A 21,940-nucleotide genomic window follows, 5' to 3' on the forward strand; every position below is an offset into this window, starting at 1 on the left:
ATTGTCACAGCTGGGTGTCCTACAAGATTTTGCGGGTTCATTTCGCCTTTACAACGATCGCCTTCTGGCTGCGTCATTGAACTGCATTTCGGTGTCGCTTTTTCGTTGCAGTGCAGCGTGGGCTGCTCGTGGGTGGAGGCGTCTGGAGGGTGGAATTGAATGGATGGATGGTGGGCAGGGCTTCCTGGAGGGAAGGTGGGTGTGGGTGAAGCTTGTGTAGGGTGGTGGGGAGGAGGTGCTTGGTTGGTGGCGGATTATTTTCTGGAGGATGAAACGATAGTGGGTAGATGATTATGGTGGGTGGTTATGGGTTGAAAGCAAAGGTGGGTGGGAAGTGTGCGGAGGTCTCCTGGAGTGTGTCAGCAGCATCACCCAATAGACGGACAGACTTTTTCAATTGACGGAAAGTACATTTTTTCCAGCTCAAGTCTCGAGCAATGAGTACTTTCAGGTATTTAAATGTGTCGACTGTGATTAAGCGGTGTGGAGCCGAGTTGAGCGTTGCCTCGCTATCTAATCAGCTGTTATTCGTTCGAGCTGATGGAGCACGCATGTCTCCTAATAATTCTACGTTTTTCATTGATCTTCTTTGCCTGACTGCGCAGCAATAACTTTTTTTTTTCTGCACTCCCGTACTGCAAATTTTTTATCCATGTCTGCCTCTCTGGCGGGCTGCACTTCCCCCTTGGGCATTTCTCTTCGGTTCTGGTCATATGTGCGACGGTGTCGAATTCAACGACATTAGTTCAATACATGCCTTTGCTACACACTCCTAGCAATTTACTACGAGTATCGAATTAATGGCTCTTTTGGTAATAATCTTGTTCAAAACCTAAGAGCAGTGTGCGATATCGAATTCAGTCAAAGGCATTATTACACCCTTTCTGCGGTCCTCTTCGCTTTTTTGAATTGTGTAAATCCGGCCATCAGATACTGTCATAACGAAACCGCTACAAGCGTGAACCTCTAGTAACATATTCGTCCACTGGTTGCACTAACTGAGCTCGCGTGCAGCTGCGTGAGTTGTGCTCAGTTTGCCTTTTACGCTTTGACTGCCGCATTCTGAATATAGTTCACGGGTGACGGAAGTGCACCTTTCCTCGACTACAGGAGCACCTGCTTTTTGCAGTGCGGGTAGCGCGTGCGGAGCGTCGTACCTTATTCCTTTCCAAATCTCAAAATTTCCGAGTGCACGAGAACGAAACGAAGACTGACAGAAAGGACACACACCACAAAGCGCCGTACTTCAACTCAACTGTTGAAGTACGGTGCTTTGTGGTATGTGTCCTTTCTGTCAGTCTTCGTTTCGTTCTCGTGCGCTCGGAAATTTTGAGATGTGTAACCAACTAGCCCGTCAGTTCGTCCTGAGCAAATTCCTTCCACGATTACGAGCCGGTGTTGTCAGATGCTTCCCACAGTCAACAGTGTCGCGTATGGCGGCGTCTGTCGACCTCTTTATAAAGAGGAGTTCCGCGTTTTGACTTCGCCGTAACATCTCTCACGCTCTTCCACGGCTTCGTAAAAAAGGCACAGCCGATAAAACTGAGCCCGTGGAACACCACTCGCACGAAGGTGTACTCCGGACGCCGGAAGCACGGTGAGATGCTGACTTATTTTATACACTATCCGAGCAAGCGCACCCCAGAACTTCAAACTGTTTCGCGCTGGCGTTCAACAAACCACGTGTGTTCGCTGCTACCGCCGCCGACGTGTTAACGCTGCATTAGCACCCCCCCCCCCCCCCCCCCCCCCTCTTCCTTCCGGAAGCTTCCCTCAAGCAGCGTTCCTTGTCTAGACAGGGCACCCCCGCGTGTTCGTCGCGATACGTTTCCCGCCGCTTCCTGTCGGGCAGAGCTGCGAAAGGCGCCCGCTTGTCGGGGGCATGCAACGCGTTTTCGTTCGAACAGCTTGCGCCGCTGGCTTTCTCTTGTCTTTTCCACCCGCGTCGGCAGCGGCTCCGTGAAAATCGCAGCCGCGCCGCTCTCGATTCGAGGAGGACTCGGAGTGCGGTGGCAAGAAATAAAACGGGGGAGAAAAAAACGGGTCGATTTCGCCAGAACGAGCCGTGTAACGTCGCGGGGGTCTCTTTGTGGGTATATATACACGGTAGCGTTAGATTCGCTGGATGGGAGTGTATGTTGTATATATACGTATGTATACAAGCCGCTGCTTGGAGTGCTGCTATTGACGGCCTCGCGCTGGCTCGGTACGCTCTCGGAGCTTCTGAGCTGCTGCTGTTGCGGGGATTGGCAGCCGGATCGGTGGTCATGAGCGACGCCGTTTGGTTTTGTATGTGGTGGTCGTGTTTCTTTTCTTGCGCTGCGTTTGGAAGGAAATGAAACGCATCGGGTAGGAGGTGGTGCGCGTGGTTTGGGCAGGCTTCCGAGCGACTGCCGCGAGCAGCCCCTGGTTCGTGGGCTGCCTTAGGCGCTTTCTAGGTCATCAATTCCGACTGTGTTGTTTTCGAGCGCGTCCGACGAATCCCGTGGAAGATAAAATGTCGGCAGAAACTTATCGTTCGAATTTTACCGAAAGTCGAACCCTGTCTCTGACTTGGAAGTTTCTTGAAGAACTGAAGTCTGCTATAGAGGCAAGTAATAAGAGGCAAGGCGCGCGGAGGTTAACTACACTGGCGGTCAACTTTATGTGGCACTGCAGCAGAGGCTGGGCAGGAAAGGAAAGTAGACGGGGCTTTGTCCCCGTGCCGTGGGGAATGAGCTACCCATCCTCTCCCTTAGCCCTAACGACCTCGCATCGTCTCCCCAAATCCCCACGTTCGCCCCGTTCACCCTTCACACCCCTTGCCCTAATAACCCACTTACCAAGGCACGGCCGGGAGCAAAGACCCGTCTTGCTCCCTTTCCTGCCTAACCTCTGCTGAGTGCCACAGAAAGTTGACCGCGAGTCCGGTTCTCTTACCTCGCACCGGAAGAAAACGAAAGAGAGGGGTGTAGAGTAATCATGCAGGACATCGTGCAACAAAGTCGCAACCTGTCGCGCAAGCTTGATGCCTTCTGGAACCGGAGCAGCGCCGGGCAGACCTTCAGGGCTGATGATAGATGTGGCCACTGTTCGAGTATTTTGTTCTCCGTCAGCGGGCGAGGCAGTCGAGGCAGTCGAATTCATATAGGACAGCTTTTGTCGTTCGGCACTTAACTCATGTGCACGGCATTCGTTCACAAAGTGGACGTTCTATCGTTTCACCGCAGCCACAGGGGCTTTGGTACGGCTCTTGATAGTATTCAGCAGTATTCAAGCGCAGAGTTCAAAGTTCCACAGAGTTCAGATATAACGCTTGACGCAGGTTGCTTCACCACAATTTACTTTTGAATGTTCCGCCTTTAACTAGTCTGTGCTGCGAAGAGATTGAGGTACTCGATATGCATTGGCTGCTCTGTTTAGTCATCTGCTACAGCTCTTCCTTGCTGGCTCGATTTTCATAAATTGACTCCAAATAAAGTTACTGCGGTTTCGGTCGGCTGTTGCTGTTCAAATCGACCGTAACTTTCGCGAAGTACAGGGTCCGTCAAAAGTTCCAAGGCCACAGGGTTTGCTTTTGAGCAGCATAGTCGGGCTGTTGAGATACCCTCGAAGCTCAAAATATCTGTAGAGAATATAAGAAGGATCGTTCTACCATCTGAGAACCTCGATAGCTCTATCGGAATCTTAAGTGCCAGGATATACCGATGAAAAGCGGACCATGTGGCCTGGGAACTTTTGACGGACCCTGTACCTTTTGCACGCCACGCTCTGGCCTTCCGGATAAGCCATCAGGGCACAGTCGATTGTTCGTGCTGCTGCGTAATGGAAGATGGCCCACATAAGAGGATGCTCAGTGAGCTCGTTTGGCGGCTCATAAAATTCATATGTGCCGTAGTACGCTCAGTCGTTCGATCTTATTGTTGAACTTCTGTCGTGGGATTTATGTAAAAGATGCCCCACGTAACCTGAGCCAAGAGCTCAAGAATAAGTAGCGAGCGTCACCGTACGTTTGACATCATTGTTCGATGTTGCGTATAAAGCCAGCAGGAGGATATTGACTGCGTGCCAGTTTGACCACACAGCGGGAATCTATCAACTTTTTCAATTCCTATGGACGTGTGCCAGGGAGGTTCAATTGGGAAGTTGCTGCAACTAGTATATAGAATTATAAATGTAATTTTATTAATGGAATTAGCTTCATCCTGAGTCTTTTTTGCGATTTGAGAGAAGAACGTGAAATACGGAACGTCTGGTCCCTCCTGACTGTTGACCCGGGCTCGCGCAGCCGTCGCTATCAGGACGCACGTGCGAGTGGCCTAAATCGTTTTCTTTCTTCGAGGTTTCGCGTCCTCCGACCTGTTGACCTCTCGAACGGAGATTTAAAAAAAAAAGAAAGAAGCAGTTGCAAGCACACCCGCGATACTCTGGCCCTACTGTTGCAGAAATGCATTCTCGTCGATTGCTTGTGGTTGGCGACGAATTTCCGCACCTTTTCTTCCCTGTTCTGTTTATACAGCAGTTTTCATAGAAGCGACTGCTGCTTCTTCCCTTTCTTCGTTGTGTTCTTCCAAGCTCACTTGGATAACATTGATAACGTATTTTATTATTTTATATTTATTTGAACACACTCTTAGTCCCACTTGGAATTGTTACAGGAGTGGATTTAAAGGCAAGAAAGATGCAAATTAACTAACAGTAATACGAAAGCCAGCTATCAGGTTTAAAAATACAAGAAATCAAAGCATTCATAAGCAGGTATATCATCATATACCTGGGCTGCCATGAATGCAGTTCGCGCTATACGTGACCACGTACAGTCTTTGTCAAAAGTTTAGAGCCCAGGGGGTTTACTTGGCCTTACAGTGGGACTCCTGAAGCATTCTGGGAAGTCCTACCCATTGAAGGAGGCAGAACCAGAAATCTTCTTACGCAGAGGAAATTTGGAGCGCTGGAGATGCATCACGAACCACACAGTGAGGCCCAGAGGCAAACCCCCTGTGCTCCAAACTTTTAACAAAGGCTGTACCTTATAAAGACGTCGCAGATGCTCACAGTTATCCAGATGGGCTTTTACTCGCATTGCTATCTACAGGTCAGCTCTGCAGTGCCGACGTAATAGTGTGTCCGCGAAAATGTGGTCCTCTAGCAAGGATCTGTTTCTCGGTCAAAATTTTACGCGCCTTCATTTTTTTTTTTTACTTGTGTGAATGGAGTGATGTCCGCCCTGTAGTAGGGTGTATACCTGCGCACTGATACTGTTCCGACATACACAGGGAATCAACTCAATTTCCTCTTTTATTTGTTTCTCGCAGGTGGGCGCTTGAATGCCAGAGCAGGGGGCCTCACGGTCCACGAAGCTGCGAAAATGCGCCAGTCGACGGCCTCCCAGAGCCATCAACGCGGCGACTCGTCGCTGCGCACGTAGCCGTTGTCATCGCATCTAGTGCGACTTTACGCCACCCGTGCCTTGGCTTCGTTTTGTGTGCCTGCCCGTGTCGAAGCTTTTCCTGGTGCCAGTATATTTATCATAGTGCGAGCAGTGAATTACACCTCGCAAGGAAGTGACAGTGCCGCCTCAAGCCTCTGTCCCACGACGCACCGAACTCCGAATCGAAGAGAACTCGACCGGATTGATCGCTCTGCGAAGGAGCGTCCAATACGAGCGTGGTTTGCATGCGACGAATGGCACAGAGCAGGCTTCTGCGGCAAGTCTGATGTCTTCTCCTTACTGTGATGGCCTACGAGTGATACAAGCGATCGACCACTCTCCTGAGCTCAGTAGGACGTATAAGGAAGAACAGGGTACCTGTACTCGTAGATAAGCGTTATCTACCGCTGGTGGCTTGTCTTTTAGCGAGAGCTAATAGCAACAGTTGCCGCTGAGCGTCGCTGATAGTGGCTGACAAGCATCTCGGAAAGTCGCTCACCGTACGCCCATGGACCTTTGGTTGGTCGCCCTTACCACGTGACATCTGAGAGCACTTGTGGAGAGCTCGCTGCTGATTGTCGGGGTTGACTGCTAGTCACCCCGTGTCGCCGTGGACACATCTTTCTTCGTGGAATTGTTAAATCTGTGGTGGTTCTGGCGGCGCGGCCCGCGGTGTTGTGTTTGTGCGTTGTGTGTGCCTTCGGTATTCACCGCGGATCATTGCCTGGATTGGTGCGGATACGCCGCCGACGACTGCGGGTGCTGTACCACCTCGAGTCTCGCCGCAAGTGACGCAGTTTCTCATCTACAGAGTCTAGTATACCGAGACAAGTGCGCGTGCGGTGCTTCAAAACCCTGCGGCGTTGCACATAAATAGCAGGATCGCCGGGCTTCTCTAGAAGTGGTTCCACCGGGCAGTGGTGGTCCTTGTGCAGAGCACGTGTTGGAAGAGCTGGACGCGCCATCTGGAGTGAGAAGGGCGCTGTGGAGCAGTGAGACCTTTTTGGAGTTCACTGTCCCTGGGTGAGACCAGGTTCCTCGCGACACTCGGAGCAGTTCTACCCTGCTCACGCCTGGTCTCGAGCGAGTGCACTGAAGAGGTGTCTCGAGTCCGCAGGAGCGCTGAGACGGAGGTGGCGCCGCGCGACGTGTGGGCGCCTAAAGTCTGGAGTGTCGCTTCGCGGGCTGCGTGCCATCCGGGTGCCTACCCTCCGCAGCAGCGGCTTCGGCCGTCGTCCGCGCGGCTGTAGGGTGCGGCGCTCGCGTGGCGTCTTGCAGCGGCAACGGCGGCGGCTCGTGGGGGGGCCAGCAGCACCGGGGGGGCCCCGATGCGAACCGTAAGCCCGCCTGGGCCTCGGACGGCGGCGGCGAGAGACCAGCGGCCTGGCCCCGGCCTGCTCGGCTCCAGTGCTCGGCGGTCGGCGGCCGAGTGTTCATGACGGCCGCAGACGCCGGCAGGCCCGGCGGTAGCGGACTGACCCCTATCCTGGGCGCCGGAGGAGTGGGCGCCAGTGCAGGCCGTGCCATGGATGTGGACTTGAGTCAGCTGACGCTGGCCGAGAGGGAGGCCATCATGACCGTGCTGCAGCGGGACCAGGCGCTGCGCAAAATGGAGGAGCGGCGAATATTGTGAGTGCGCTACCGTTGTTCTATAGCTTTTGTAGCGCAGGTACCCTGCATTTGGCCCGAGGAGGAGACAACGCGCAAACGCTGGAAATGTTCGGGCTGCTTGCACTGCTCGCGTCGCTGCTTTCCAAAGGCTGGCCACGTCACTGTGCCACTTAAGCGGCCACTTAATTTTCTTAGAATGTGTTTTTTGGGGACGTCTGTCCTGATCTACCTTTTTTTTCTTTCTTCTGGGCATCGCATTCGATTAGGGTGAAAGGTACTGAGATAAATTTACTGGTATAATGATATTCGATCCACGGTGCCCTGTGTTCCCCTTATCAACTTGGACTACTGGGTGTTCTCCGTAAATAGCATCGAAACAGCTGCTTAGTTTTAAGAAGGTGACATTTTTGCTTAACACTGGGTTTCGACGCGTTTATTTGAGACAAGCAGTATGCAGTGTAGTGCACAGTACATAGCCGCAGCTGTGACGTTGAACTGTCCCATTTTTCCCATCCTTTGCCTTCGTACAGGTGTATCTGCTCTTTCGCGTGGAGTCGTCGTTGACGAAACGTGATTGTTTTTCACGTTTTTTTTTTTTCATACACTTTAGCCTCACATTGCAGGGAGATGCGGCTGAAGGCAAACTGCTTGTATGGGTGCACTACACTATAAGCATCATGGTCACGTACTGTGGAGAATGGGCTCACAATAAAACATAACAGGGGCAGTAGGAAGTAGTACAGCAGTGTATATTCAAATGCGCATATTTACTCAATGGCACCGACTATCGTGAATACGCTGACGTTCGGCGAAGAACAAGCAACCGGTGAACAAAGAATAACTTAATTTAATACTGGCTAAAAGAGAGCTTACAAAAAGGTTCGATGAGTACAAGGTTCGTTTTGCGACTGACGCTTTTGCTGTTGTCTCGTCGCTCTCCCGGTCTCAGCCGCCAGACACCTTCCCTATCGCCACTCGAGGGCTCCGGTGTTGAGCGACGCTCTCTAGGGAGAGGCGGCTGGCTGGGCGCAGGGGGACGGGGGGCACCCTCCTCGGAGGGCGCAGACGGTCGTAAATTAGTCCAAATGTTTCCGCAAAAGCGGAGAATCGGTCCTCGAGGTCGACGCACGGAAAACTGTGTTCTACGAAACATTACGTTCACAACACCGACTGGGACAGTACCTATACGTGGCACCCAGTGTCATGACATGGAACCCACGACACCACAAGTCTTACTTTTTTTTGCTTGTCAGTAGTCGAAAAAAAAAGCGCCACTTTCATTATAAAGCTGTAAACTTATGAAAACGATGTTAATATAGAAGAATCCTCAGTTATTAGCGGCCTAATGAGGAAGTAATTTCGAGTGCCTTTATTGGCGTCCACGGTATTTCGATACTACTGTGCATCATTTGCTAGGGTCTTTTTGTCTATGAAAGTTTGTGAAATCGTTCATACTGAACATGTCGCTATTGGAAATTCTCAGTAACAAGCGTGTTGTTTAACAAAATTTTTGAGCTCAAGCCAAAATTTCACGAGGTATGTCATGCCTTTTAGAATACGGTTATGCATATTTAAAAGAAGGAAACGAATGCGAATGGACCGTAGAGTCCTTTTTTGCATCTTTAGTAGAGTTTGTTTTGGAAAGGGTTCTTCGTACAAGAAAACTGCAGTGCTAGCGGGACTTTATCAACTTGTTAATCCTGATTGCTGCGTGATTCCTGATAATATAAATTTTTTACCATCGCGCTAGTAGTATGAGTGCGAATAGATTGGGCGGTAGCAAAGTAATTCGTATATTTCCGAAACGGCGCACTCTTAAAGAAATTATCGTCCGACGAACTTTTTCGGGGCATGGAGGTTTTGTTCAGCCGTCCTTGAGCGTGGCTGCGAGATTTTTGCCATTAACATCTTGTCGTCGTTTTTTTTTTATTGCATCATTAATACCGTCTCCTCGTTTTTACTTTCACTCCACCTGTCATTTACGCTGAGAGTTTACTCCTGCGTTAATTGCCTTCACCGTGTGTCGACAGAAATAGGCTCTAACCTGACCTCCATTTTTTTTTTCGTTAAGGAAGTTAATTGCAGATTGCTCAAGTACTGATTTTTTTTCGCTATAGCATGCACCCCTCGGCGCTGCTTGAAATTGCTCAAAAGGAGCGCAGACTTGCACTAACTCGCTGATTCCCGGACGAAATAAAGGCTCGCCGGTGCCTGAGCATGGAGGAATGCAAACAAAAGAAAATGCGAGAAGGTAAATACCCTGCGAAAGAATGGCGACGCACATTCCAGGATTCGTTAAGCACAGCACCGGGCTTACATTCAAAAGCACGTTTAGCAGCCGTGGATTCGAGCAGTGTTTTTTTTTTTTTTTTTCAATTGGACAGCCGCCTGAGAAAAACTAATCAGAGTTGGCCCGAATTCGTGGAAGGACTTGTTCTGGGAAAAGAAGCGAAATGAAGTTTGCTCGCCCTGTAAGAAGTCTTTGAGAGAAAGAAAAAAAAGAATGCTTGAAGAGGCGAAAATGCCGGTGGCACGAATTTTATTGTCCCGGCAGTACTGCAGAACAGGTTTTTGTTGAATGTTCTCTTCCGAGTCCAGAGGCCAGTGTTTGAAAAGTGAGCCTATTTTGTCTGCGTAACGCGAATATTTGATTTTTCATTTCTCTTTTTGGCCAGTCCCTGTGCGAGGTGATTGGAGAACAGTGCGCTTTACGACATATCGGTCGTCTTCGATCGAGCGCATGTTTAAGCTGCGTGCAGATGAAGGGGTTTACTGTTGCGCAGAATACGACTGCACCGGTTTCTTTAAACGATCGCTCGCGCACTTTAATATAAGATGGTACAAAACTTTCATTTCAGTAAAGCGGCAGCTCGAGAACAAGATTAATAACCTTGGAACTCATTGCCACACCTTGCTGACGAGACGCAGAGGGGGCAGCCTCGCGCGCAGCTCATTTTTAAGTGTTACGCTCGCACACTTCCCTCATTTGTCCTCTTCTCGATTGGTCATGTGACCACATAGAGAGCATGTTCGCAGACAGACTAATCCCATTAGTCTTCTTTGCTTGAGAGGTCAAGTGATCACATATAGTCCGTACGCGCAAATAGGCGTCTCCCATTTTGTACTGAGGTATTGGCAAATCGTTTGGCTTCTAGACATACTCCTCCCTCCCTCTCCCTCCCTTCTTTCCTTTCTCCCTTCCTTCGGCTGCTTCTATTCCTCGAGCTGGGTAGCGCACTTGGTCTCCCTAGGTTCTACCGCGGCTTGAGGTGCCGTCTCTCTTTTATCGTGCCGTACAAGCGCTTAGCGCTATTCTGACATTTACGGTGTGTTAGGCTTCTTGTAAAAACAAGCACATTTGAGAGTAAAATGATGGCGAGATCGATTTCACGATCGTTTGTCACTGTGAAGCAACAGGTTCAGTCAACTGTGTTAATTTTTTTTGTGTTAATTTTTTTTCCCTCCCGTATATGTGCTCACTGACTTTTTCGTTCAAAATTTGTTGAACTGTACCGACTATTAGCCCCGCCGCTGTGGCTCAGTGGTTACGGCGCTCGGCTGCTGACCCGAAAGACGTGGGTTCTTTCCCCGCCGCGGTGGCTGAATTTCGATGAAGGCGAAATTCTAGAGACCCGTGTACGATGCCAGTGCACGTTAAAGAACCCCCAGGGGGTCGAAATTTCCGGAGCCCTCCACTACGGGGTCCCTTATAGCCTGAGTCGCTTTGGGACGTTAAACCTCAACAAACCAAACCTGTACCAACTATTAAGTTGCTGTTTCCACCTTTTCGCTGCGAAAAGTACGCTCTAAGATTCGTGCACTTGTGTACAGTTATGTCACGGTAAGCGTAATACATGCGCTTTAAGGCAGTGCGCCCTCGTCGTCATTCGTGTCGCATCACCATCGTATATGCACGTGGCTGTAGTCGGGGTCTCTTCCATTCTCTATTTTCTCTGCGTCTCTTCCTCTCCCCTCTGCGGGTCGATAGAGGGCAAGGGGAGCAAAGAGTGCTGGCGGCCAAGAGAAAGCACAGCAGCCGTCCGTTGCCGACGAGGCATGCCTAAGCCCCGGGCGAGCCTGGGGCCCCTGGATGAGCCTGGGGCACACGCGCACAATTTCGAATAGTGCTCGGGACGACACTCTCTCCCTCTCTCTCTCTTTTTTCTTGCGGGAGAAGGGCGGGAAAGGGGGAGCTGGCTTATTTGCATCTGGCGTGCGCGCCGTCCCGCCCCTGCTCGGGATATGAGCGCGCCCTCCGGGCCCCTCACCCTCTACCCATAATCCTCTCTCTTGTCGGCTCATCTCTGCTGCGGCCGCCGTGAAACCCGAGCGCCAGAGAAACAGCGCTCCCACCTTTTTTTTTTTTTGCGCATCTTTCCTTGATTTTTTTCCCCATTGTCTTCCAGCTCTTTCTTATCCTCTCTGGTTTAGCGCTGTAGTTGAACAAAGTGAGATTAGTTTTTCGCAATGTGCTTCAGTTAGTTTTTTTTTTCTTTTTTACTGGGGCGGGGGGAAGAACTAACGGACTGTTGAGACTCCCACGAACTGTTCCGAATGTGAGCTGCATTGTTTCTAGGACAGGCATTCTGGATTTCAGCGTACGTCGGATGCAGGTACTACGTTTTCTCTCTTCCATTCTGTCGATTGGCTCGGTCTTTGTTCCCGGCTTTCAAATATTTCTCTTCTTCGGCGCATTCCGGATACTTTGTTCTGGGTGCTAGAAGCGCGCGCAGAGGAATAATTACTTAATTAGTCGCTGCGACGACAACCACGAGTTCACCGAGTGTATCGATGGGTTTCGCGAAATACACCCTCACCTCACCGGGCTTACTGTAAGCCGCATGAATAATAATAATAATAAAAGAATGCTAGTGGCGTAAGTGCAAGATAGAAGAGATGCAGAAAGCGACAAAGAAGCATATGATTCTTTCAGTGTGGTTATGGAGTGGAAAATGAGCGCATAGATGAGCAAAAACTAAGGTGGCTGTGACACTGAATGAAAAGCGATTCTAGGGCTTTAGCCGTAGTACACTATTAGGATCGGGTGAGCGTGGTCGGGCCGGAGAAGGGACGAGGAAGGACGGGAGACGGGGTTACGAGTAGAAAACAAGGAAGGAAGAAACTTTATGCAGGAATATTTACATTATTTACAACAAGGGTAACTGAGAATGAAGCTCAGTGAAAAGGAGCTTCTTGAGGAGTCAACAGGAGTGCTCTGGAGTCGCACAACAACAGCCCGTTAAATAGCGCACCGATTCCCCAGATCCCTGTCTGTGGAAATAGTTCGAAGAATGACGTGTCCAATCAGACGGACCGTTGTGGATACTGTTGATACCGCCCACGGCAGGGCGGCGCTGGGCCGTGGGGCTCTCCCGCAGCTCTGTTGATGGGAGAGGGTAGAGACTCAGTAATTAAACACTGCTGTCTTTCACTCAGCACACCACCACTCTGTTCGTTGACCCGAGGGTCGACTCGGCCACGGAACGCCGCCATCGTCGCCGCATCTTCGGCGGTCTTTGACCTTCGCCGCTGCCACCATGGTCCCACGGTCCTGGAAGGTCGCTGCCTTAATCCACTTAGGCAGGAGGGGAGCGCGAACTGCCTTAATCCACACAGGCAGAGGGGGGGGGGGGGGGGGGGGGGGCATCCCAAACCCAACAACACTCTCAACAGAAAGGAGTAAAAAGAAAGTAAGCAATATTATAGCACACTCCCTTTTTACTAAGCGTATTTACTTAGCGTATTTGTCCTTAGAATGTAAAGACGAACACTGAAAGGTAACGAAGGTCTGTACATACAGACAATCGTTATATGGTATAGAGTACAACTTATAGGGCTTTAGCTGTATGATGTACTGTATTCCTTTATCGAGTATCAACGCATTAGTTCTGCGGTTCTTGGCTTATCGTGGGACATTGTGGGTTACGTTCGCTCCGTGAAGCCCTGCATTCAGGAGTTCATTCATGAATCATGAATGGCAGTTCATCAATATCTCTCAAGAGAAAAGTGTACAACAGCTGTATCTTACCGGTAGTGACATGCGGGGCAGAAACGTACAAACTAATGGAAAGGGTCCAGCTTAAGTTAAAACGCAGCGAGCTGTGGAGAGGATAGGATAGGATAGGATAACTTTATTTGGCTCTAGCACAAGTGCTTTTTTTTATGTGGTCAGATGAGTCCATCCGCAACGGTCGGTTGCCCCTATTCCAGGGCTCCGCTGGATGCTGCCGTCAGCTGAGCTCGCCGTATCAAACCGATCTGGTCATCGCGGCAGTCGCTGGAGAGCAGACCCTCCCATTGCTCCACACTGGGGTTTTGTATGACTGGGACGATGTCGACTTTCTGACATGCCCATGTGATGTGATACAGTGTAGGTTTTTCATGGCACCACGGACAATTGTGTGCGTAAAGTGTGGGGTGAATTTTACTTAGTGTGTTTAGATTTGGATATGACCCCGTTTGCAGTTGTCTCCATGTGACAGCCTCTTCTTTGTTTAAAGATTTGTGCGGTGGTGGGTACCGCATCCTGCTGCCTTTGTAGTTGTTGAGTATGGCCGAGTATTCCTGAGGTACTGGCAGGGATTCCTCAAGGTCGTTGACGTTGGATGCTCGGTAGTTAGTATATCCTCGAGCTATCCTGTCTGCCTCTTGGTTTCCTGCCACCCCCGTGTGCCCCGGTACCCAGATGATCTTATGTTTGATCGGCTTGTGTGGTTTTGCATGTGTTTGTTGCGTCTTGCAGTCTACAGAGCGGAGTATGCGGAGCGCTCTGTGACCTACTCTGCCGCAAAGATAGTTGCGGCAGGCTGCTTGTGAATCAATCTAGCGGAGGGCTATCGGACTGGGCGGTCACTGACAATTCTTACTGATTCACAAGCTGTGGAGAGAAAAATAATCGGTGTAACGTTAAGAGATCGCAATCGGGCAGATTGGGTGAGGGAACAAATGCGGATTAATGATATCCTGGTCGAAATCAAGAGGAATAAATGGGCTTGGGCAAGGCATGTAATGCTAAGGTACGATAACCGCTGCTCTTAAAGGTGCACTGAAGAGGAATCTGAACTCGTCTTTTTTGCCGCGGGAACTCGATCTACACGTTCCGAGCATTCTTAGAAACGTCTACTTATTGCCCTGTGTGGCCGATTTCCCTAATTAAATCGAATTAACGTCCGGCTCCCGCCTTTATTTTTTTAATTCTCCCCGTACGGTGGGCGGAGTCGACCAACGCGTGGAGTGCCTTTCAACCAGCTCCGTGGAGGCTTTGCTTTCGCTTTATTTTGTTTTTTAGGTTTCCGTGAATAAATAGTTTCATTCGCAGATAATATAGCCGCAAAATAAGCCCGCAGAAATAAAAATACGCGCGGCCTATTTGCTTCTGCGGATTACTACGTATTACTCCGCCGATGGCAGAGCGGCAAGCCGCCACGGGACTGGGTGAAAGGCACTCCGCGCGTTGGTCGACTCCGCCCACTGTACGAGGGAGAATTCAAAAAAAAAAAAAAGGGCGGGAGGCGGACATTAATTCGATTTAATTAGGGAAATCGGCCACACAGGTCAATAAATCAAAGTTTCTAGAATGCTCGGAACGTGTAGATCGAGTTCCCGTGGCAAAAAGACGTGTTCAGATTCCTCTTCAGTGCACCTTTAAAGAGTGACGAATCGTTTTCTATACTCGTCTGCGCCTGTATAGCTGGGGTACGGAGCAGACTACAACCCACGATCTCGGAAAAGCGGAGCTTGCCGTTTTGAACAAATAGGCTCGTTAGGTTTGCGAATTTCAGTTTATTATGGCGCCGTCCAGTATACTGCATTCACTCATGGGGCCTCACTTATAAATCGTACCTTGCACCGCTCATTACTCTCCAGAATAGCGCACTGAGAATAATAGCATCGGTAGCTTGGCATTCATCGTCAGAACCGTTCTACAGCGACGTTGACATCATCCCGTTCCATTCGATTCACGATTACAGTACTGCCCTTTTGGTTAACTGCATTATAAAAGCAAATATGCCTTATAATTCTTCGATGGTGCTAATGCCTTCGAGTAGCTTTATACAAGCAGTCTCAATCTACCTATAACACCCAATACATACGGACGTCGAAGAGTATCATTTAACAGTATCATTTATCTGCGCTAAAGTATGGAATGTCATTCGATCGAGCATTTAGCACCCATACAGTATTGCACCCCTCTAAAGCGACACATATCAGAAAAGTACACCTCACCGTACAAGTGAAATGTTCGTATGTTCCAATCATAAACAGCTGCTTACAAGTGCTATATTTTTGTAATGGATCCGTGACTAGCGATCGGCTACGGATCCAGTTGCTTATATCAACGTTAACTTTCTGTATCTTCCGCGAAATAATAATAACAAAAAAAGACGTTGTTATACTCTGTGTGGTCTCGTCCTCTGAACTGCATATGCCACTGCCTGCAACCGGATCTATTTGCGCACTAATCGAGGCTAGAGGACGCATGCAGTACTGACGACTATGTGGACGTTCCAGAAATTCCTGGGCGCTTGTTTGTGTAGTTTTGCGGCTCCATTACTCCTTGGCGCTACTACGTGAGTAATAGTCCTGTTCTTTTAAAATATCTGGCAGCTGGAGAGGACTAGTTGCGTCACAGAGAGCGTTGAAGGGATGTTCCCTTAATTGGAGGCTGTGCGACATAGAACAGCAACGGCTGATCACTCGGCTCCGCATGACAAGTTGTCAGCTGTTCAGCTGATTTTTGCGCAGGTTTCATTGTGGATAAATAATTTTACCGGGGCTTTTTTTTTTTTTTTTGCTAAATTTGCTGGAAACGCGTAGATATGTCATAAGGTTACTGGCCCTCTTGCTTGGAAAAATTCGTTGTATACAGAAAAAAAAACGGTTACTTGTGATGATTTTCTTTGTGCAGATTATCATGCTCACCTTCCAATTAAACATTTTAAGTTCACAGATATGTACCTCGTCAGTACCTTCATGGTCTGAAGCAGTATTCGTGCAGACACAGCAAGTCCGTCATAACTACATTCAAATAATGTTCCACATAGTTAATTACTTCTCTGAGCTGCGCTGCTTGGCCGCTACATCGCTTGCGCGATATTCGTGAAGATAAACGGCTGAGCCTTGTTTTTTGCAACGCAAATTAGTCGTGGTGGACAATAGCTGTCGCCTGTCTCATTTATTCCCCGCGAGGACTGCTTGGTCAATTAAGTCGCGAACCGCAGTTTCCCCAGAAATGCGCTGGTGGAGTTCCTGCGAGGATCGTAAGGCAGAAGACTGCGGACGGGAACTTTTCTGCGGGAATCTTTGGATCTTACTAGAAAAGTTGTCTGCAGTAAACTACGTTGCTGTCGAATACGCCTGGCCACAAAGCCGTTACAGTTTTAAACGCCTTCGTTGCCAAATTTGTTGTGGAAACTTTGGAATAGCGGCGATAGATAAAAAGAGACCATTTAATTATGTTAGCACTTGCGAAGTCTGTTAATAACGTTACTTAACAGGCAAGAACTAACTAGTTCTTGCCTTGTGCGCATTTTTTCCCCTTTGAAGTGAACTACTCTACATGTTTGGAATTTCGCTATGTTTTCAGTGTTATGCCGCCCCATTTTGTTTTTCTTTCGCCGCTCGCTGTTCTCACGCAGTGCAATCTCGCTGGAGATTCTTGAGAAAGCGAGTTTGCTGCGGTCACTCCGAGAGAAATTGTTGCTGCGTCGCATTCGCGCAACTTTTCTTTCTCCTTCTCTTGGAATCTTTTTTTGTCTTTCCTGATTCTTGTTTATTCATTCCATACTACCACTAATCTCGCTGCTCCTAATCCTCCGCAGTGCCGCTTGCGGTGTCGGCGCAGTGTGTCCTTTATTTATTTATTTTTTCCCCTTCCGATATGCTGCAGCCCAGAGGTTTGTCGAGTGAAGCCCTTTGCACGAACAGAGCTGCATGTACGCTTCGAGCTTGAAGGGCACACGCTGAAAGAGGCACGAAATCACAGCACCTCAAAGAGGGACACCCGCTTTTCCTTTTCTTTCCTTTCCTCCTTTCATTTTACCCTTTCCTTTCCGACTGCGTGCATCTGGTTTCTTGGACCTCTCTGCCTCTCTCGTTTTCCTGTTGTTTTTTTTATTATCATTTTCGTTCCTCTGTGGTGCCGACGTGCCTCGCAGAATGTCTCCTCGGCTGCTCTGCCCCAGTCTTTCATCTCGAGGCCTGCCTGATGCAGGGTGTCCTGCCGAGAGGAATTTGGTCCGGCATATAGCTCTGCTCGAGATTCGGGGAATAAGCGGCGGCCTAAGGGGTACCGTAATTACCCGCCCCTAACGCGCACCCAAATTTCGTCCTCTCGGAAAGACAAAGCGCAGAAAAGGCACGCGCAAAACGCAACTAGCACAGTGGCGTATACACACGGGGTGGCCTAGCGCCTTGAGCCAGACCTCAAATGCCATCCACCTTGGGGTGGGTGGTGTAATGACGTTTGGGCTGCTTATCGCGTAGTTTCACCTTGACCTCCTATTATAACGCGCTTGGAGTTGTAAGCCTCAATTTTCGTGAGTAACAAAAAAAAATCAGTGCGCGTTAGATTCTGGTTAATGCGGTAGGCAGAGAGAGGCATGCCATGGGAATGAAGAAAGGAACACGCCACTCACTCCCATAATTGGACGCCGGCGGTCACCTTTTTTCCCCCCTTGAGGCTTTCGGCATACTACATACGTCCTCGCTTTCGGCGAGCTCTTCTTTTCGCGAGGCTTAAAGCCTGATGCCCTCGGCGCCCCATCCCCCTTTCCGTCCTTCCTGCCTTTCTCTCATTCTCTCTGGTGCCCGTTCATTTGTCTGGGAGGTTTTCGTGGTTTCGGCCATCCCCACGCTTGTGAGAGGCTTGATGGAACTCTGCGCGAAATGGTATACTGCCCCTGTACAACTCATCCGGCCCCGCCTGGTTTCTATTTCCCTGGAGATGTGTTTCGGGTGCTCGAGAACGTCACTTTTGTAGGAGGCCATTGAAAGCCGCTCTCTCTAGCATGGAGAAGCTCCGAGTTGGTTTGAACTTGGCGCTGGATAAGCAGCGCATGCCTTGCCTTGTGCACTTGTGCGCTCTCCGTCTCATAAAATAGCGCTATTCTCACATAAAGTATATAATAGGCGCGTATTCTTTGAATCGCTGAGAGTAAAAAATCATAACCTCGATCCCATGCTATAGTTTCTGAACCAGAAAAGGGCTCCTTTTGAAAGGTCGCTTTATGGAGGCAAGCAGCTTAACTTTCAATCTTGACGGATAACGAGGCGTGCGCTGAAAAAAAAAAAAACAACAACAAAAAAACAAAGAACTAATCTCTCATCTGATCGGGTACAGCCTGAGCACCACATACCGTATACTGACTCGTATCTTGACGTGCGAATTAGGTAAAAAGCGCCATTTACCCTTTTAGAGCGAGAGCTCTGCTCCTGGGCGTACAACTTCCCATTTCGATGTGGATGAGACAGTGACCTTCAATGTCGCACAAGGTCAAGCCGAACTTGACTGCGTGGTGGTGTGGCCCAAGCTATGGTTGTATGACCACGTGATCATGACCATTGGGTACCTGACCTTTACTTTGACCTTAGCATTTACTTTGAGACAGTGGGCACAACATCGACAGTGACCTTCAGTGCATCACAAGGTCAAACTAAACTTAACTGCTTGGTGGGATGCTCCAAGCTATCGTAGTATGACTATGACCGTTGGGTACCTTACCTTCACTTTCACCTTGACATTTGATTTGAGACAGTGGAAACCATGCTTAACAGAGCTTTCGCTCGTATAACTAAGTTCAGGCCACGTTGAACCCCAATCATTTTTTCTCTTTCGCCCCGCAGCTGCCTTGCGCGTTCCCTTTCAAAATAAGGGACTTTCACTCATTCATTATGGAGAGGATAACAGGTACTCACTTTCTTTGTCTTCCTAAGCAGCGCATGTACGACTTTTGTGTCACTATCATTTGTTGAGGCCTGCGGCGAGCGTGTCAAAACAGCGGTGCCTGCAATTAAAGCTTCCTCATTAACCAGGGAAAGTTGTAACATTGAGCGTGGACGCTCAGGTTCTCGGCCCGCGCGAAAAGGCGCTGCTGCCTCATTAGGCTAGCGTCCACCGTGTTCAAGAAGTCGACGTCGCTGGCTTCTGATAAGGAAGTTTCCGCAGTGGCATAGTTGAACGACGAGGAGGAAGTCCTCCTCTCCTTTGTTTCAAACGAACCTGGGTACCTTAACTAAGGAAGAGGCTGAAATCGAAGAGTTTTTTTGCAGTCCGCTTGCCCATCCCTGTTCTCCTCCTACAAATGCTCGAGGAGACATCGTCAGACGTTCATCGCGTCACGTCCAAGCGTAGGGGAGAAGAGCTACGAGGGTTGACGAGGGTGGGTAGTGTGGCAAAGGATGGCTACGGTGGGGGGTTGGGGATGTAGTCTCGGATCGCGTTTATGAGGCAGCTCGGAGTCGGGGCCTCATTATCTGACGGCTCAAGAATCGAGATCCCTCTCTATATAGACGGTGACCTACGCGGCCGATAGCACGGATTCTCTCGAAGCCCCACCGCTCAGCGGTCGCTCCTGCAAACGCTCATTTGTGTCGTTTCGCGGAAGTAGTTACTAATGCTACAGGACAGGCGAATCCTAGCTGTATTCTGAACCAGCTCTGGCATGAGATGAAGTGGTCTGCATTGTGTACCATGTATGGAACTGTGGTCGTAACAGTCGTGGCTTGCTCCGGCAACGACCTGACTCCACGCACGCACGCACGCACGCACGCACGCACGCACGCACGCAGAAAAGGAATTAGCGAAAGTAATGGAGCATAAAGGTTAAGAAAAGCCTAGCACAACGGAGGCGTACGAACATGTTCCAGCTGGTATAGCTTTCCGCCCTGTCTGTGTAATCACTCACACTACGGCATTGCGGTGCTGTGGAGCTCTCTATAGAAGATACAGGCGCGTACAGCTCATATGGGGTTGCATTCGCAAACCTCACGATCGCTGATTGGCTTGCACGTTGATGATTGCCGTGATAAACAGCGCGCGGGGTGATCTTATACGCTCGAACAGCGCCGAGAATACGGGTTCGGTGTTGGTGCATCTGATCCCAGCTTCCGCTTTAATACGTCAGAGCGAGGATTCAGATAACCTAAGTATGAGTAGGTGGCTTAGGCAACTACGGGTACGGTACAGACTGGCCCCATCAGGAGTTGAAGCATGCCGCCGCATATTGTAGGGAATGTACTATTGGGGACAAAATTCTCCAGGACGCGCGACTGATGATATTGGCTTATAGGTGCGAAGTGCGCTATTGTTCGGCCGATTTCACTAGCACATATTACAAGTCCAAGGCCTAGTTTCATCTCCATAATTGGGACCGGCAACCACCGGCTAACAACGATGATATATGCTTTTGATGTCGATCGCTTGTCCTGGGCACTTTTTGTCCCCGACACTGCGTAGTTGTGTTTGGACAATATGTAGTTGCATTGTTAACTGACGCCGAATGGCTATACCGTGGTTGGAAACGCAGGTCTAAGAGCGGGGTGATTGGTTGAACTACCGACGACAGCATATTTGCAACTGTCAAAACGCTATCAGTCAAACTTTTTTTTTGTCTGATGGAATGGTTTGTGAGGTCTTGTCCTTCCATTTCGCTGCAGAAAAGCAGTGGACGTGAGACATCTGGACACAGAAGTGCCCTCGAAGCAACGCCGAATGCAAAACCCTTCGTTTCAAAGCGTATGCGTCCCCAAACGTGGAACTCGTCTCCAGTGTTGCTTGATGTATAGACATAGGGTAGAGCCAAGGAGAACTGCAGGGATCGTGCTTCGAACACGACTTGGCACGCTTTCGAGGCATGGGAATCCAGTAAGCAAAATGTAAAGCGGCGTAACAGCAACAAGACGGGCGAAGGCCGGGATCGAAGTGAATGGACGGACATCGAGAGAGGACGGGGCCATTCGTCACTGCCCCCAAGGCATCGCCGTCGGGTTGCTGTTCTCCGTCTGATGCTCGCCGTTTCGAGCGCCCCATTCCCCCCCCCCCCCCCCCCCCCCCCTTTTGGCGATTTATTGCCCTGAGAGCTGCTTCAATACTTTTCCTCGTCGTGTTAGCTACAAAAGGCAAAAAACTAGAAAAGAGACGCGTTTATTTTATTGTCGATGTTTTCTGCTTTCCAATGACAGTCTAACTGCGCAACTTTTTTTTTTTTTTTTTCTCCACAAAGCGGCGGCATCTTTGCCCAAAGCGCGATTTCGCCCGCCGGCGACGGAAAGTTTTGGGCTGACCATCGTGTACGTTTGAATTCTTGCTGAAAGGTGCCTCGGAGATGCGTGCTAAAATCGGAGGGAGATCACATACTCCTCCTTCTTTCTTGGTATGCTTTGTTTCTGTTTTTTTTTTTTTTTCCTCAGTGTTTTCTGGGAAAGCCAAGGTGCATTGAAATGGCGTGAGCGTGCACAGGCTATTCTTAGGGCGGGCCGGCCTTTCTGATATTATTGCGGAAACAAACTTAACATCGAGCAAAACGAATTGAAAAGGAGCGCTAGAGATTTCTGCTGTTCTTGTTTATTAAATGAACTACTGCACAACTAAAAAGGAACGTACTTCATTCTTTGAATCAGTATAAGACAAATCGCGTGTACGTATAGTATTGGTGTGGGGAGGGCGCTGTTATTTTTATTTATATTCCTTTGTTGTCCAGTCTAACGAGTGTGCTCGCAGTATTGCTTTTCGTCCTTGTATGCTTGCTTATGTTGTGCCAGCGACAGCGTTGGTGAGCTGTATACGTGTATAATGACGACTAAAAAGCGCGAACAGACAAACCCAAAGAACGACAAGCTCACTCCACGAGCGCCGACTCTCAGTTGAGCAATTTATTGTCAGAAAATGTTACTAGAGACAGGCGCTGACTCTTAAACACT

At 49.4% G+C, this 21,940-nt stretch overlaps 1 protein-coding gene across 6 annotated transcripts in view; it reads left to right on the forward strand.

Annotated features, from left to right (window-relative positions):
* Window positions 1–21,940, forward strand: part of LOC149358740 (uncharacterized) — a 441,725-nt gene that overhangs the window by 113,964 nt on the left and 305,821 nt on the right. For all 6 annotated transcript variants that reach the window (XM_089570912.1, XM_089570917.1, XM_089570918.1 and 3 more), the window contains exon 2: window positions 5,295–7,039. In XM_089570912.1, the coding sequence (XP_089427038.1) occupies window positions 6,846–7,039 (194 nt within the window). In that variant the 5' untranslated portion in view covers window positions 5,295–6,845. The remainder of the gene's footprint in view (window positions 1–5,294; window positions 7,040–21,940) is intronic.

This window comes from Amblyomma mixtum, chromosome 2 (genome assembly GCF_055824585.1).
Source record: "Amblyomma mixtum isolate Tamu chromosome 2, ASM5582458v1, whole genome shotgun sequence".
Classification (NCBI taxonomy): domain Eukaryota; kingdom Metazoa; phylum Arthropoda; class Arachnida; order Ixodida; family Ixodidae; genus Amblyomma; species Amblyomma mixtum.